Below are 18014 nucleotides of genomic sequence, written 5' to 3'. Positions count from 1 at the left end.
GTAGTTTTCTGTCCCTAATTGACATTAGTGAACTTGATGGGATACACTGATCATACTGATTAATAGATAACTCTCAGGCTTTGTTTAAATATTAAACCAGCCAGGTTGACTGTGATTTGTGAGGCCATTGTCCTGAGAAATGAACCAATCAAATGTTTGTTACATATTTTGTTAAGTTGAAAGAGATGCACTCATGTACATGTCCTTCCTGTCTATAAAGATCCTCTGTATTAATATATGTAGCTTCTACTACGTGGAAACCCACCTGACAATGTTAAATTGGTTGGCACCGTAATTCCCTGCATGCAGAATTCTCCAGCAAATGTTACCCAAATGCAGAATCACATCTAATATGAACATTGTATTGGAAATTTTGCAAGTGCAGACTGGTTCGAAATGTTCGGTGTCTTAATCATTGTGAACAGGTATGTTGTTTAATGTGACCTGTAACGTTTTTGGGACATATGGCCTATATGTTTTGCATCATGCATACACCAAAATTCAGATATTACTCATTTGTATGACAGCCAGTGTATTTGGCATAAGAGCTGTGTGCTGCGTGACCGACACCAACATGTAGTACTGCAGTACCGTGAAGGGCAATTCTGAGGAAGGGTCACTGGATCCGAAATGTTAACTGGGTTCTCTCCACAGATGCTGCCTGACCTGCTCAGCTTTTCCAATTTCTGTTTTGTAGCCATGTGAACCAGTTAGATTCACCAATGCTCAAAGCTTTTGAAATACTTTACCCTTCTTGGCTAATCACAGTTAGATTAAGCATTTTTCAGGACCAAGCATGACCTTAAGTACTTCCGTGATTGTGTAAACATACAGCTAGAAATGGTCTGATTAGGGTGATCATTATTGCACATGAATGACTTCCATGCAATCTATTTCAGGGACCTTCGTTTCTCATCGACGTCCGAGAAGTGGTGTTTAAAGCCATATTAGAAGGTTAGAAAATTAAGAAAATATACACAGAGTTCTAGTTGTTGAATTCACTCGACCATAAGAAGGGTTACACTTCTTTTTGTCATGTTCTGTCCCGCTTGCGCGTGTGCAACTACCACAGCAGAAAACGCGTTTTTAAAAGCAAGTCCCAAGAGCAGATCGGAACGCAGCCCGTAGCCGTGGGGTATTGTGGGTGCTGTAGTTCAGAACGCGACAGTTTGTTTTGAGATTTCCATTAAATGGACTACATTTCCCGCCATACTGCCGCGTCGCTCAGGGACATGCGTATTGGTACCCTCATGTTCTATATATAAGGCTGCTGTCAGTGGCTCGTCCTTGTCCAGCTTGCTGTTCGCCATGTTGGGAGCTGTTGGATGGTGCAGCCGGGGCGTGGTACAGGCGCTCCGTCCTGTGGTCAGCCCCATATCGCCGGTAGCGGGTGTACCCGGTGCCCTTTATTCACGTAGGTATCCTGGCATTCGGTATCCCGCACCTACGCTTCCCGCTGGCGCCGAGTTACCGAGCATCCGGGGAGTTTCCTCAATGCACAGTCTTCCCCGTCCTCCGCCCTGCCCTGACCCCCTTCTTCCGACCCCCCACCATCGGTCTCCCCGGCCCCCCAGATGGAATTGATGTCTGAGGCAAGGGCGGCAGTGGCAGCAGTAGTTTATCATTCGGCAGCCGATGTTGACTTTGACCTTTTTCCGTCCTGTGGGCTCAAGCCTGGGGCCTAGCGGCCTAGAGTTACTGCTTTCTCCTCTGTCCTTCCCCTCCATTCTTCCGGCGCTTTGGCGGGTGGGCAGGCATTTAATCGCCGTTTAGATGTGGATTAACTCTATATTCCGCTGTTTAAGTCCCGCCTGTTTGCATTTCTCTTCCAACACGGATGCCTTTCAGCTTCACCTCTTTTTCACCTTGAAAACTGATGGTAGCTCTGCACAGCCTTATGGCCAGGTTTCACAGCACTAATGCACATTCCAGCCGCAGGTTAAATATCTGCGGTGTTGTCCCTGCTGCAAATGGTAAATTGAATGTTTGATTAAAATATAGGAACATCCTTTAATCAATAATGAGGGTGATATCCTTTACAAGAAGAATTGAACCTAAAAATAAGATGTGGGTTGAGACTGCATCTTGAACACTGAAGGTATGGCCTCATTTAATGAAGAACGTAAGTGCATTGGAGGCCATTCAAAGCTGGCTTACTGAATTGATAACTGAAATGACTGAATTGTCATGGGATGATTGGCTAGCTCAGCTGACTGGCTAATTTATAAGTGTGACAGGACCAGCTTGTGTTCAATTTCTGTTTTAGCTAATGTTACTGTGAAGCTCCTACCTTCTTCGCCTTGCTCTTTACCTGAGGCATGGTACCTCTCAGATTAAATTGCCACCAGTCCACTGAAAGTGGCCTTCTAGGACAATGGTGACTTCACACTTACTGAATCTCCAATGTCAGTCAGCAATATCTTTTAATCAGAATTCATGTAGGTTTGATCAAAGTGCACGGAGAAAGAATGCAGTCAAGAAGGAGGAAAAGCAAAACACTGGCTAGTTGCTGTTAATGAAATTATTGGAATCTAGAATTCAAGGATTGATAACTGGGTAGTTAATCAACACCGTTCTCAATGTTGATTTGTACAAATTATGTTGGAATATTGACTGCTCTGGACTTCAAGTCCTCAAGTAGAGCTAAATCCTCATTAGTCAAAATGTGGTGCTGGAAAAAGCACAGCAGGTTAGCCTGTTTTGGGGAGCAGGGGAATTGCTAATTTGGGCATAAGCCCTTCATTAGGAAGTCCTAGATGACCAGAGGGCTACACAGAAGACTAGTGGCAAATTAAAGTGAGATACTAACCTCAGGCAAAGGGCAAGGCTGAGAAGGTGGGAGCTTCATAGTAACTTCATTCCTGATGACATGCTTATGTCCAAAACATCAGTGCTCCTGCTCAGATACTGCCTGACCTGCTGTGTTTTTCCAGTGCCATGCATTTTGACTCTGGTCTCCAGCATCTGTTGTCATCCTTTCCCTAAATCCTTTGTTAGCAGACTCAGTGAATCTCATCCTAATTCCTAGTGGTTGAATCTTGTTGGACAAAAATTCTGGTCTTTCAAAATCTGAATGAAATTTAATTATTACTGTGGAAGGTAGTATGTCTAAACTGGAGTTGGGTCCCATTGGTCATAAGGGAGTTTTTCGCCTGAATTTGAGATTAAGGCAGGTTAATAGGGCAAAGTGGAGAGAATCTCATAATATATGCAATATCTTCATTCTCTTTTCTATAGTGAACATTGATAACAGCATTTTAAGTAAAAGTTAAGCCTGTGTCCAAAGTTAATAAATCTGAGGCAGGTCAGACAGTATTCCAGGAGTAGGAAAATTGATGTTTTGGGTCAAAATCCTTCAATTTCCAGCATTTGCAGTCCTTGCTGTTTGAGTCACTTAAACTTGTGTCCAAGTTTGTAGGTTCAAAAATCAAGATTTTCCCATATCAATATGATAGCAGTTTTTATCTTGCTATAAATGTTGCTATGGTTGGAATAAACGAAAGAAGTATTTCAGACTTTTTAAATTTCCTATTGTAGGGCGAAACTATGTTGCTCAAGCAAATCCTTCTGCCAAGGGCAGTACAGCAAAAGGTCGAATTGTTGCAGTCATTGGTGCAGTTGTGGATGTCCAGTTTGATGAAGGTCTTCCTCCAATCCTAAATGCTCTCGATGTAACCGGTCGGGAGAGTAGGCTTGTGTTGGAAGTTGCCCAGCATCTTGGTAAGAATAGTTCGATTTACCTTATGCATAGAATTCAATGATGAGATATTAAAGACTTTCGTTCTACTGAAGTATCTGTAGACAAACTACAATCTGAGAAATGGTTATACTTAAATTTTTATACTTTTTTCTAGTCATGAGACTAACTGAAACCTAAACCTGTATAGGTGAAAGTACTGTACGCACAATTGCTATGGATGGCACAGAAGGGTTGGTGCGTGGGCAGGAAGTTCTGGACACAGGTGCGCCTATCAGGATTCCAGTTGGACCAGAAACTCTTGGCAGAATCATGAATGTCATTGGTGCGCCCATTGATGAGAGGGGACCAATCACCACCAAACAGTGTGTAATTCTGTTTCTAACTGTATAAAGTTTTTTGGAAGTGCAATGTAGAACTCTTCAACATAGAAGCTTTCAGTGTGCTTTGTATTTAAATCTGAAGACCATATGTTGGGTATTTGTTTTTCCATTGCGTTTTTACACCAACAGTTAACTTAAGTATTCTAAAAATAAGTCAATAGAATATCCACTAGTTAATTTCATAACTGACTTAACTAATATTGATTGTGTTTCCAATTTCTAAATGATGTGCAAGAAGCAATGGAAATGTTAATTCTATTAGTCCAAGCTGGTTGACATTGATCACAGTGTGCAATTTAAAATTGAATGTCAGACATTCTAAACTAGTGTTCCCCAATGTGTTGGTTTTATTAACTAATTAGCTTAATATTTCATTTGAAGCTGCTCTTGCACTATCTGGTTATAGCTCTGCATATGAGAATAAATGTTTGTAAATTTCTCAAGTTCTAGAAGAACCAGTTTGTCACAATGAACCTTTGTCTAAAGTCTTCCTACTGAAAATTGGCAAGTTGATCATTAGTACGAAGTTTGTTTATAGAGCAGTTGCTCACAAATCAATGTATATTTGGATGATGCAGGAAAATAAGAGCAGCTTCTATGAAAGACGTAGCTTCTGCAATAGAGGATAACTCCTTTTTTGGGAAAAGTCATCTTTTAAATATAAGCTACAGGTTAAACAATATGAATTGTTATAATAATCAAAATTACTCCTTAGTCCATTGTGCAGTATGACATTCATATACTTCTGACTTGGTTGTACATTTTGCTTATGACATTTTCTCCATAACTAATCTCTCAGATCACTTTTACAATGTTTTTTCTAGTGGCTGGTCTATTTACATTGCATTATTCCCAGTGATTATAATTTGAGGTGAAATCTTGCTCCAACTCCCAGTGCACTGAATTCAGGTTATATTGCAGCCTTCTCCGTGGTGCTATTAACCATTTGTTACTTCACTCAAACCTAAGTTTTCAAACTGTTAAATGATCTGAGACTACAAATGTAGAAAATGAATCTACCTGATTGGAGTGCAATTCTTATGGTGATTCCAATTCTTAACATCTAAAAGGTTTAAGAAACAGAACTTAAACCTACCACCTGTAATACAAATGACACCACTAAATAAACCAATTTGAATGCATTCATTATCTGATTTCTAATTGTAATACCTCATCAATAGTTATACTTTGAACTGAAATATTGGGATGCAAAGAAACTTGCAACTGAAAAAAATTGAATTGAATTGCTTAGGCTAATTCAGAATACTTTGGATGAAGCTTTAAGTTGTAATCTGATCCTATTTGATATGTGTATTGATGTGTATATTTGTGGTTGCACTTGCATCTAGACATTCTGCAATTCATGCTGAAGCTCCTGAATTTGTGGAGATGAGTGTTGAGCAAGAGATCTTGGTGACTGGCATCAAAGTTGTAGATCTGTTGGCTCCTTATGCCAAGGGTGGCAAAATTGGTAAGTGATTGAAAATTAAATTGACTCTGCTTGTGTTATGTATTTGTTTTATAAAACTCTTGTTTTTTTTATCTTCAATACAATTTCAGACTGCTTTTTTACATCAAACAAGTGCAAACTGTTGATTACTGATTTCTAACGAAAGTTTATTAGAAACTATTTGGCCAGCCTGAATTGAAGTTGTAGTTTGTGAAATTGTGCAACTTTGCCATGTATGTGGTTTGTGTAGCTAAGGGTATTAATCTAAAGTGTACACTTGCAAACTGCTAACCACATTACAATTATTTCATTCAAAGTTTAAAAATCAGCAACTTCAACCAAGGTAGAATATTTGGGACTTGACCCAGTCAGGTCAACAGCACAAGAAAAGGCCCTGTGGCCATTGTTTCAGCTGATGTAAATTCAACCACATAAATATTCTAATCTCTCTTTGTAAAACTTGGCTCACAGCCTTGTGTGCCTTGCCATAGCCAGTGTGTATCTAAATATTGAAATGTTAGTTTCTGCCTGTATCACCTTTTTAACAGGCAGAGTTCCAGATTCCACCTGGGTGGAAAAAAACTGCATTCTCAATCTTCTGTTCCTTTTTAAATTTGTGCTGAGCTTTTGATCTGTCAACCAAAAGGAAAAGATACTTCCTGTCTGTCCTTCATTTTAGACATCATTCATGTTATCCTTCAGTCTGTGTTGAGGGAAACAGTTGAGACAAAATGGACTAAAGTTTACAATTAATCTCTTCAGGTCTGTTTGGTGGTGCTGGTGTTGGTAAGACCGTACTTATCATGGAACTTATTAACAATGTTGCCAAGGCCCATGGTGGCTACTCTGTATTTGCTGGAGTAGGTGAGCGTACCCGTGAAGGTAATGATTTGTACCATGAAATGATTGAATCTGGTGTCATCAATCTGAAAGATGCAACCTCTAAGGTAAGTGTTAAATAGGATAACTTGCACAAATGCAAACTTGCATCTTCTGGGCTTGCTATGGAGTTCAGGCTTCCAATCATAAGCTGTCATTCAGATGTTAGCAGTCAATTCTGTAGTTATTGAAGGTAGGCAATTTGAGCAGGTAAAGCAGTGAGGATCTGAGCTTTGAATGCATTGTTCTAGTATGATTTGAGATTTAATTGTAGTAAGGGGAATAGAATCCTTAGCACAGAAACAGACCCTATGATTCACCTTGTCCATGCTGACCAGATATCCTAACCTAATCTAGTCCCATTTGCCAGCACATGGCTCATATCCCTCTAACCTTTCCTATTCATATATCCATTCAGATGCCTTTTAATTGTACCAGCTTCCACCACTTCGTCAGGCAGCTCATTCCATACACACCACCAGTGTGAAAGTTTCCCCATAGGTCCCTTTATCTTGCCCCTCCCTTCCTAAACATATGCCATCTAGTTCTGGACTTTTTTTTTCCTCCCACCCCAGGGAAAATACCTTGTCTATCCTATCCAGAGGTATTGCTGAAAAATGTGGGGGAATTGCACAAGTCAGTTTATTTTAAAGACATAGCAGACATAATGCCCTGAATGGATGATTGCTTATAGCTTGTATCAAATGTGGAATTGACTACTTTGTGGAACTAAAAACTAAAAGGAATAGCTGGAAAAGCTCAACAGGTCTGGCAGCAGCTGTGGAGAAAAATCAGTTGATGCTTCAGGTCAAGTGACATTCCTCAGCTATTCGAGGAATGGTTGGACCTGAAAGGTTAACTGATTTCTCTCTAGATGCTGCCAGACCTGAGCCTTTCTAGCAGTTTGTTCTGTCGGATGATTTGAGTTGAATAGCCTAAATAGATGATAGGTGCAGGAGTAGGCCATTCTGTCCTTCGAGCCTGCACCACCATTCAATATGATCATGGCTGATCATCCTTAATCAGTATCCTGTTCCTGTGTTATCTCCATAACCCTTGATTCCACTATCCTTGAGAGTTCTATCCAACTCTAAATGAGTCCAGAGACTGGGCCTCCACTGTCCTCTGGGGCAGAGCATTCCACATAGCCACCACTCTCTGGGTGAAGTTTCTCCTCCTTCTGTCCTAAATGGTCTACCCCGTATTTTTAAGCTGTGTCCTCTGGTTTGGCACTCACCCATCAGCAGAAACATGTTTCCTGCCTCCAGAGTGTCCAATCCTTTTAATAATCTTATGTCTCAGTCAGATCCTCTGTCTTCTAAACTCAAGGGTATACAAGCCCAGTTGCTCTAGTCTTTCAGCATAAGGTAGTCCCACCATTCCAGGAATTGACCTCATGAACCTACACTGCACTCCCTCAATAGCAAGAATGTCTTTCCTCAAATTTGGAGACCAGAACTGTGCACAATACTCCAGGTGTGGTCTCACCAGGGCCCTGTACAGCTGCAGAAGAACCTCTTTGCTTCTATACTCAATCCCTCTTGTTACAAAGGCCAGCATGCTATTAGCTGTCTTTACTACCTGCTGTACCTGCATGTTTACCTTAATTGACTGTACAAGAATGTCCAGATCTTTGTACTACCCTTTTACCTAAATTGGTTTCATTGAGGTAGTAATCTGCCTTTCTGTTCTTGCCACCAAAGTGGATAACCATACATTTATTCACATTAAACTACATCTGCCATGCATCGGACCACTCCCCTAACCTGTCCGGGTCACCCTGTAATCTCCGAACATCCTCCTCACATTTCACCCTGCTACCCAGCATAGTTTCATCAGCAAATTTGCTGATGTTATTACTCATACCATCTTCTGTATCATTAACATATATTGTAAAAGGCTGCAGTCCCAGCACTGATCCCTGTAGTACCCCACTGGTCACTGCCTGCCATTCTGAGATGGTGCCATTTATCATACTTTGTTTCCTGTCAGCCAACCAACTTTCAATTCAAGTTAGCACTTTGCCCCCAAAACCATGTGCCCTAATTTTGCTCACTAACCTCCTATGTGGGACTTTATCAAAAGCTTTCTGAAAGTCCAGGTACACTACATCTACTGATCTCCCTTGTTCATATTCAGAGGTAAATCCTCAATTTCAGAAGATTAGTCAAGCATGATTTCCCCTTTATAAATCCATGCTGACCCTGACCTGCCCTGTTAACACTATCTAGATGTGTTGTAATTTCATTCTTTACAATAGACTCCAGCATCTTTCCCACCACTGAGGTCAGACTAACTGGTCTATAATTTCCTGCTTTCTCTCCCACTTTTAAGTGGTGCAACATTAGCCACCCTCCAATCTGCAGGAACTGATCCTGAATCTATCGAACTTTAGAAAATAATCACCGATGTATCCATGATTTCTTGAGCCACCTCCTTCAGTACCCTGGGATGTTGACCATCAGGTCCTGGGGACTTATCAACCTTCAGACCTCAGTCTCTCCAATACCAATTCCTGGCAAATATAAATTCCCTTCAGTTCAGGTCCTTCAGCCACTGTTACTTCAGGGAGATTGCTTGTCTTCCCCAGTGAACACAGATCTGAAATACCAATTCAATTCTTCTGCCATTTCGTTGTTCCCTGGAATATATTCCCCTGTTTCGGCCTTCAAGGGCCCAATTTTAGCCTTAACCATTTTTTGCCTTTCACAATCCTCCTTTATATTTTTGGACTGTTTATCTTTGTACCTACACTTTTTTTCCTGCATATTTTCTTAGTAATCCTCCTCTTTAAAAGCTTCCCAGTCCTCTGTTTTCCCACTTACCTTTACTGTGTTATACTTTTTCTCTTAACTTTGTTTCTGAACTTCCCTCATTAGCTATGGCCACTATGCCTCCTCCCAGGATGTATCTTTGGAATGAATTGTTTCTGCATTATACACAAATATCTGCCATTGTTCCTCCGCTGTCATCTTTGCTAAGGTATTGCACCATTGAACCTTGGCCAGCTCCTCCCTCATAGCTCCATAGTCCCCTTTATTCAACAAATATTGTCACTTCCAATTGTCCCCTCTTTCTCCTCTCTTTTTTCCCCCCCCCCCCCCCCCCCCCATTGCAGATTGAAGCTTATTGTATTATGGTCACTACTTCTCAATGGCTCCTTCACTTTGAGGTCCCTGATTAATTCTGGTTTGTTGTGCAATACCAGATCCAGAATTGCCTTCTCCCTGGTAGGCTCCAGCACCAGCTGTTCTAAGAATCCATCTCAGAGGCACTCCGCAGCCTTTCTTGAGGTCCAGTACTATCTTGATTCTCCCAATCTACCTGCATGTTGAAATCCCCATAACAACTGTAGTATCATCTTTGTGGCAGGCCAATTTCAGCTCCTGATTCAACTTGCATCTGACATCCAGACTACTGTTTGGGGGCCTGTAGATAACTCCCAAGAGGGTCTTTTTACCCTTGGAATTTCTCAGCTCTATCCACACTGACTCTACATCCCCTGATTTAGGTCTCTTCCCACCCTGTGCAAGGGACTGAATATGAATATCATCCCTTACCAACATGGCCGCCCCATCCCCTCTGCCTGTCAGTCTGTCCTTAATGATAGCATGTGTAACCTTGAATATTCATTTCCCAGACCCTGTCCACTTGAAGCCACATCTGTTATCCCCACAATATTGTATCTGCCCACTTCCAAAAGGGCCTCCAGCTCATTCATCTTATGAATGCATGAAGCATTAGAAATAGTATTTTTAATTTGTTACTGCCCTCGCCCTTCCCATCAACTCCTATTTCACTCAACCTTGCAGCATGATCCCTTTTTGAGTTTTCTGCTTCATTGATAGTTGTCTGTCTTGACTTCCCTTGTTCTAACTTTCCCTTCAATTTCCTTCTTAAACATCCAGTTTGTCCCCTCCTAGTTAAACATAGTTGTGTTGCAGTAGCAAATCTGCCTGCCAGAATGTTGGTTCCTAACTTATAAAGGTGCAAACCGTCTCTTGTATAATTTATGCTTACCACAAAACATACCCCACTGATCCAAGAATTTAAAGCCTTGCTTCCTGCACCAATTCCCCAGCCACACATTCAAGTCCATTTATCTCTCATTTTCTGGCCTCACCAGGCTGAGGAATTGGATGCAAACAGGAGATAACCACCCTGGACATCCTGTTTTTCAGCCACCTTCCTAGTTTTGAAGTCCTGCTGTAGTATGTTCCTCCTCTTCCTGACATTTGTGCTGACATGTACCACCACCTCTGGCTCTTCACCTTTTGTCCTTGAGGATTTCCTGCACTCTGTGCTGTTTTTAACCCTGGCACCAGGAAGGCAACACCATCCTTAAGTCCCACCTGCTGCTGCAAAAACCCTGGTCAGTTCCTCTACTATGGAGTCCCCTGTTACTATGGCTCTGATGTCTGACTCTTCTGCTCTGCCTCCACCAACTTTTGATTTGATAGACCTGGCTGCCTCATGGACTGGCAGTGTCATCTGTCTCTACTGTTTCCAAAAGATTCAACTTGTTCCTGACAGGTACTTCCCCTGGGGTCTCTTTCACCTGTCACCCCTCTGCCTTCCTCATTGTCTGCTCTCTTCTGGTATGGTCGGTGTAATAACCTTGCTGAAGGTCTTGTCAGAAAGGTCTTGTTCTGAGTCTAAGGTCCTCTAGCTCTTTCAGTGTTGCAATATGCTTTCAGTAGCTGAATGTGCACACTTTCCAGACTTGTACAAGCCAAACACACCAGAGTCGTTGGCCTCCCACATCAAGCACAGCACACTGAACCAGCTTGGCAGTCATGTCTTCACCCTCTAACTGTGGTGTAATCACTTTATTCACCTTGTCAGACTCCTGAGCTAAAGCCTTACTCTTCAATCCACAGGAACTTTCTTGGACCCTCTTTTTGGGGCAAGTCTGTGGACTTTTAATTTAGGTTGGAGGGTGGGAGGGAGGCCCTACTTTGTAGGACCTGGGGTCTAGAACACCCACTCAAATAACAATTGTTCTTAAATAACAATCACTTACCAACTTCTCAAGAATCTAGTTGAGTAGAAGAAAGGAATGAGCACCAGACAGTTTAAGTATTGAATATGGAAGTTTTAAAGTCACTCCATTTTGTGGCTGAATCTTTTTAACTGCTGGCTGTAGATGTGGGTAATTCTGTGCTCTGACTTGATTTCAAAATCTTTCCTTAGGTAGCATTGGTATATGGTCAGATGAATGAACCACCTGGTGCCCGTGCTAGAGTGGCACTGACTGGATTAACTGTTGCTGAATATTTCCGTGATCAAGAAGGCCAAGATGTACTGCTTTTCATCGACAACATTTTTAGGTTCACACAGGCTGGTTCAGAGGTAAATGTTGAGGCATGCTTAAGTAGAGTACCAACTTTGTGAAACTTGTAATATTTCAGGTGTGCATTATTTTTCAATTTCTTCTTTTTTTTTAGGTATCTGCTTTGCTTGGGCGTATTCCTTCTGCGGTCGGTTATCAACCAACTCTGGCTACTGACATGGGTACAATGCAAGAGCGAATCACCACTACCAAAAAAGGATCCATTACATCTGTGCAAGTAAGTGGCTATCAACTGAATTGCCCAATTTTAGTAAAACTGGTTCTCTGAATCTGAAAGCAGTAAGCTTGTTTTGTGCAGTTTGTGTTGTGCTAAGAAACTGTTTGTTTTTCAGGCTATTTATGTGCCAGCTGATGATTTAACTGATCCTGCACCTGCTACAACCTTTGCCCATTTGGATGCTACAACTGTATTGTCCCGTGCAATTGCTGAATTGGGTATATATCCAGCTGTGGATCCACTAGATTCTACTTCCCGTATAATGGACCCCAACATTGTAGGGCAAGAACACTATGAAGTTGCCCGTGGTGTACAGAAGATCCTACAGGTTTGATTCTTTTGAAGAATAAAAATTAAGTTTCACTGGTATGATGTTGCTATAGATAATCAAAACTTTAAGATCTCTAGCTTGAAAAGTGAATCTCAAATGTATTATGTAGTCAGTTTTAATTGGTTGGAATTTTAAAACCCAAAGCATTTACAAAATCTAAATTACAACAGGTTTTGAAGTAGCAATAGAGACAACTTCAATGTTTTTGAAGTGTAAAGGCAGAACTGATTCAGTGTTATAGGTTTCTTGCATTGAGCCAGGGTAACTGTTTCAATACTGCTTACAGATTTCTTTTGACAATATAAAATCTAGGCCACAGACAGGGTTAGCTTTGGGGTTTTTGTGTTGTAGAACATAACTGAAATATTGCTTTCCTTGACCCTCTAGTTCTATTTGCAGTTAATTTTTTTTAAAAATCACCTGAAGTGCAGCTAACATCTGACCTAAAACCTACCTTTTTTCCTTTGTATCTATCTAATACACTTTCTATACAGTAGCTTAAACCAAGTATTTTGTTCAGAGGTAGTGATATTTTATTACCACCTTTAAAGTACTTAGTGTCAAATGTAACTCCATATGTGGGTGTATCCATACAAAGGACACCAGTTTGACTGGGACAATGCATCCATCCTAGGACAGGTTAAACAGACATGTTGGAATTCCTGGAGGCTTGGCATTCAAACCAGAGCTCCACTAACAGATCTGGACCCCATTTACCAACCTCTGAAACAGAACTGGAAATGGTATCACCTACCACAACAAAGACAATAGCAAGCAGATCACTGTTACTGTGGTGACAATGTCTGAGAACAAACCAGCAGCTCAGCAAGCAGGCAACCTGAGCTACAAACCTTATTAAATCTCAGTAGCTTTTATATAACTTTAATCATACTTGAGTTTTTTTTGCTGTGGTGCAGATAGTCCCCTGGTAAGTTGTGCCATTAGCTTTTCATTTGAATTATTTGGTGTTCTCCAGTTGAACACTGCATCATCTAACATGTCTAATAGTATCTTTTTTAAAAATAAAAACAAACTAAATGCCTCCATCCTAAGTTTGTGCTAAATCTTCAGTCAACCTCTGTCATAAACCTCAGTATTTTGGAACTAAAGAGTCATCTTTGATAACTCAACCTGACTAGGTTTTTAGTTAAACACTTAAATAAAAGCATACTGGGATAAAATTAGAGTTCTCCTTTTGATTTTTTTTCCAATTAGGATTACAAGTCTTTGCAAGATATCATTGCCATCCTGGGTATGGATGAACTGTCAGAAGAAGACAGACTGACTGTGGCTCGTGCTCGTAAGATCCAGCGATTCCTATCCCAGCCTTTCCAAGTTGCTGAGGTATTCACTGGTCATCTTGGAAAGTTGGTGCCTCTCAAAGAGACAATCAAAGGTTTTCAAATGATCCTTCAAGGCAAGTGATTTATTTGTAACTCCTCCCTGTGTAACACTTGTGTGCTGTCATGTTTTCATAATTGAAGATCATATAAAATACAAAATCTGCTTTTCTCATTGACTTTTTCTTTGTCCAGGTGAATATGACCACTTGCCTGAACAGTCCTTCTACATGGTTGGTCCTATTGAAGAAGCAGTTGCTAAGGCCCAGAAGCTGGCTGAAGAGCACTCTTAACATTCTAACAGATGGCTGGTTGTATTGTAGCTTGTATGCATTATCTTCAGATCTTTTGTCATCTTGACAAAGATAAAAATGTTATTTAATGTTTCTACTTAAGATGGGAAAATAAATTTGAACATCAAATACCAACCTGTCCTGAGAAAGTGGACATTGTGAAATCTCAAATTTGTAACTGCACCACATAATGCAATAAATTTGACAAAATAACAGGTGTTAATTTCAGTTTTTATTTTAACAAGGATTTATGGTTTCAGTGGCCTGAATTGGGGTCTGTTTTTAATTTGAGCTTTAAAACTAAAATTCAGTGATTTTGTTTTAGGTTTTAAAACCATCCAATGAATCGTCTAGGATTATAAATAACATCTTTGAAGTTCAGTAAGGAATTCAGAGCTTGAGGCCTAGGCTACTGCATGCATTATTGTTAAAGCAAATTAAAATTTAAAGCCAAATGTGACTTGGATGTCAAAGGATGAGGCTGTAAATTGAAAACTAACAAATCACCAAACATTTAATGGGTGAATAGGACTGATGAATTAAGTAATGCACAATAGGTGAGCTGCAGTTAAGGGTAATGGTATTAAATTACTGTCTAGTTGAGGAAGGATATGTCCAGTATCATAGCTGAAGCATTTAAAATGCAGTTGACTGGTCTTGATTTCAAATAGACTCAAAAGATAGTCAGAGGGTGGTGGAGGGGTTTTTCAGACTGTAGGCCTGTGACCAGTGGAGTGCCACAAGGGTCAGTGCTGGGTCCTCTAATCTTCATTTATAAACTATTTGGATGTGAGCATAAAAGGTACAGTTAATAATTTGCTGATGACTCCAAAATTGGAGGTGTAGTGGACAGCAAAGTTTACCTTGGATTACAATGGGATCTTGATCAGATGGGCCAATGGGCTGAGAAGTGGCAGATGGAGTTTGGATAAATGAGGTGCTGCATTTTGGGAAAGCAAGTCTTAAGGCTTATACACTTAAGGGTAAGGTCCTAGGGAGTGTTGCTGAACAGACCTTGGAGTGCAGGTTCATAGCTCCTTTGAAAGTGGCGTCACAGGTAGATAGGATAGTGAAGGTGTTTCAGTATGCTTTACTTTATTGGTCAGTATAGAGTATGAGTTGGGAGGTCACCATTGCAGCTGTACAGGACAGTGGGTAGGCCACTTTAGGAATATTGCATACAATTCTAGTCTCCTATCAGAAAGATGTTGAAACTCTAGTTCAAAAAAGATTTACAAGGATGTTGCCAGGGTTGGAGGATTTGAGCTATAAGGAGAGGTTGAATCAGCTAGGGCTGTTTTCTCTCGAGCATTAGAGGCTGAGGGCTGACTTTATAGAAGTTTTATAAAATCAAGAGGGGCATGGATAGGATAAATAGGCAAAGTCTTTTCCTTGGGGTGGGGGAGTCTAGAATTAGAGGACATAGGTCTCATCTTTCCCTATACCTAAAAGGGCAACTTTTTCAGTGTGGTACATGTATGGAGTGAGTTGCCAGAGGAAGTGGAGGCTAGCACAATTGCAACATTTAAAAGGTATCTGGATGGGTATGAATGTGAAACATTTTTGGGGGGGGGTATGGGCCAAGTGCTGGCAGGTGGAACTAGATTGGGTTGGGACATCAAGTCAGCATAGATGAGTTGGACCAAAGGGTCTGTTTCTGTGTACGTCTGACTATCTTAAACTAGGAGAGGGTGATCTCTATTTTGGGGAGACAGGATGCCAACTTGCAGATTTGTTTCAGAACATCTTTGGGATACCTGTGCTAACCAATCTCACCACCTTGTGGCAGAATATTTCACTCCCCCTTCATCTCTACCAAGGACATGCAGGTCCTGGGCCACCTCCATTGCCAAACCTTCTCCACCAACACATGGAAGAAGAACACTTCATCTTTCACCTTCTGGATTCTCCAACCACATTGATTCAATGTGGATTTCACTAGTTTTCCTCTCTACCCCTCCCCTACCTTAGCCTAGTCCCAACTTGGCACTGCCACCTTGACCTGTCCCTCTTCCTTTCTATCTATCTGCTCCACATTCTGTGACCTATCACTCCATCTACCTTTTGCATTCCCAAGTACCTTCACCACCCACCCCCACCCCCTTTTCTGTCAGCCCCCTGCTCCACAAGCCTCTTTCCTGATGAAGGGCTTATGTCCAAAATGGTTGTTTTTTTTCCCCCTACTCCTCAGATGCTGCCTGACTGGCCGTGCTTTTCCACTGCAACAGTCGTCTTTGCTGATCTATAGCATCTACAATCCTCATTTCTTAAGCTATGCCTTAATTCTACATTAGGGGCTGTCAATGAACTTCAGACTTGCACAGAAATGCAAAGACTTTTGGATTGAATATATTCCTCAAGTCTTCAGAAGCAGCTAGGAGGAAGCCCACACAGCCAAGGAGAGATGGCTGGAATTTAACTGTTCTCAAGTGCTGTGAGGCAACTGCATTAACCATGGAGCTGCACCTCATGCATAAGCAATGTGTTGGGTTCACAAATAAGTAAGGAATTTGAATCAACCTGTTCAGAACAGATTGTTAGTGCAGTGGGTGTAGAATTCAGACCTTCAGGCTCAGAAGCAGAAAACTAAAATACAATGAACCTGTAGTACTGGAATCCATTGTACCATGAGTCCTAGTTACTTAGTTGTATCAGATCACTTAAGTCAATGAATCCAGGTGAACCACTAAACATCAACCAGTAAACCTGCTCACTTACATCAGTGAACATGTTCTTGAAGATTAAGCTGCCAACAGCCTGATGGGAATGTACCAAATCATGTGTTGTGGCCAATGTCAGTCTTCAATTCAATGACTCCCACTGCCAGTAAAGGTCTACATCATGTCACATTTTGGATCCCTTGATGTTTCATGATAGCATGTCAAACATGCTAAGTTTTTCCTTGGGCACTTTGGTAGGCAACTGCTTGTATGGTTCATCACTGGTTGGGGGGGGGGGAAGTTATATGATAATACATTAATTCAATAGTATTGCTAAAAGTGAAGTTATGCAAACAATTGTTTCTTTCCCACTCCAGTGATCCTAGAGACTTGGGAATGGCCTATAATAACCCAGTACCCTTCCACTTTTTAGGATGTTGAAGAATGAATATTCGGTTAAAATTTATCCAGATTTTATTCTTTCAAAGTTTCAATCTCCTCAGACAAGCTGCTTTACCACTATTCATCCTTACAACCTGATGCACCATTGATACTTAGAGAATCAGTACTATTTGGCCTAAGCATATTTGACCATGATTAAAATACATAATCAAAGTAAGATTATATGACATTCGAAAGTGACACTACTGCTGAATTTGTAAAGTTCCATGGATAAGTTTAATCTGGGTGGAATGGGAAGGAAATAGAATGGTAAGCCATTCTATTAGCTCATTGCTCAAATTTTTCACTGCATTTTAGTGCATAATGTATCTGCCTGAATTCATATTGCCATAAAACCTAAGTTTAAAAATAACTTCTGATCCCATACTCTAGCAAGATATTGCACAATTAGCCTAACCCCACAGTAGCAGGCATCCTATTGGAATTGTAAATGATACTGGTATCTGTCATGAATGTTCTAAATGTCCCTACCCTGTGATTGGAGACACAAACTTCTATCTGCCCCAGATATCACAGGAGTAGGTTGTAAGTTTACTCGCTGACCTGGTAGATTTATTTTCAGATGTTATGTTGCTGTGATAGATAACATCAGTTAGCCTCTGTCAAAGTGCTGGTGTTCTGTCCCACTTTCTATTTGTGTCTTGACCTGTTGTGGTGGATGATATCACTTTGTGTTCTTTTTCTGAGAGGTTGGTAAATGGAGTCCAAATTGTTATGTGTGTTGATGGAGTTCCATTTTGAGTGCCAGGTCTCTAGGAATTCCTTTATGTGTCTTTGTTTAGCCTGTTCGAGGATGAATATATAGTGTGTGTCACTTTCCTGTAGATGCGGGTCTGCAGCTCTCCATTGGCTTTACATTCTCCTATGACATCTAGGAAGGGGTGTTGTTCTCTTCCTCTGTGTTGAACTTTACACAAGTAAGGCTGTTGTTTATGTGTTTGTGGGTTTC

At 40.9% G+C, this 18014-nt stretch overlaps 1 protein-coding gene across 1 annotated transcript; it reads left to right on the top strand.

Annotated features, from left to right (window-relative positions):
• The first annotated feature begins 1237 nt into the window (after positions 1 to 1237).
• Positions 1238 to 14156, top strand: atp5f1b (ATP synthase F1 subunit beta). The gene is made up of 10 exons (XM_072579544.1): positions 1238 to 1414; positions 3538 to 3720; positions 3888 to 4062; positions 5430 to 5551; positions 6293 to 6477; positions 11603 to 11761; positions 11857 to 11979; positions 12095 to 12307; positions 13526 to 13727; positions 13846 to 14156. Exons 1-10 carry the CDS (start codon positions 1309 to 1311, stop codon positions 13941 to 13943), a joined length of 1566 nt encoding a protein of 521 aa, XP_072435645.1. The 5' UTR covers positions 1238 to 1308; the 3' UTR covers positions 13944 to 14156.
• Positions 14157 to 18014: the final 3858 nt, after the last annotated feature.

The sequence above is a fragment of the Chiloscyllium punctatum genome, chromosome 10 (assembly GCF_047496795.1).
Source record: "Chiloscyllium punctatum isolate Juve2018m chromosome 10, sChiPun1.3, whole genome shotgun sequence".
In the NCBI taxonomy this organism is placed as follows: domain Eukaryota; kingdom Metazoa; phylum Chordata; class Chondrichthyes; order Orectolobiformes; family Hemiscylliidae; genus Chiloscyllium; species Chiloscyllium punctatum.
This window is presented reverse-complemented; position numbering and strand designations above follow the sequence as displayed.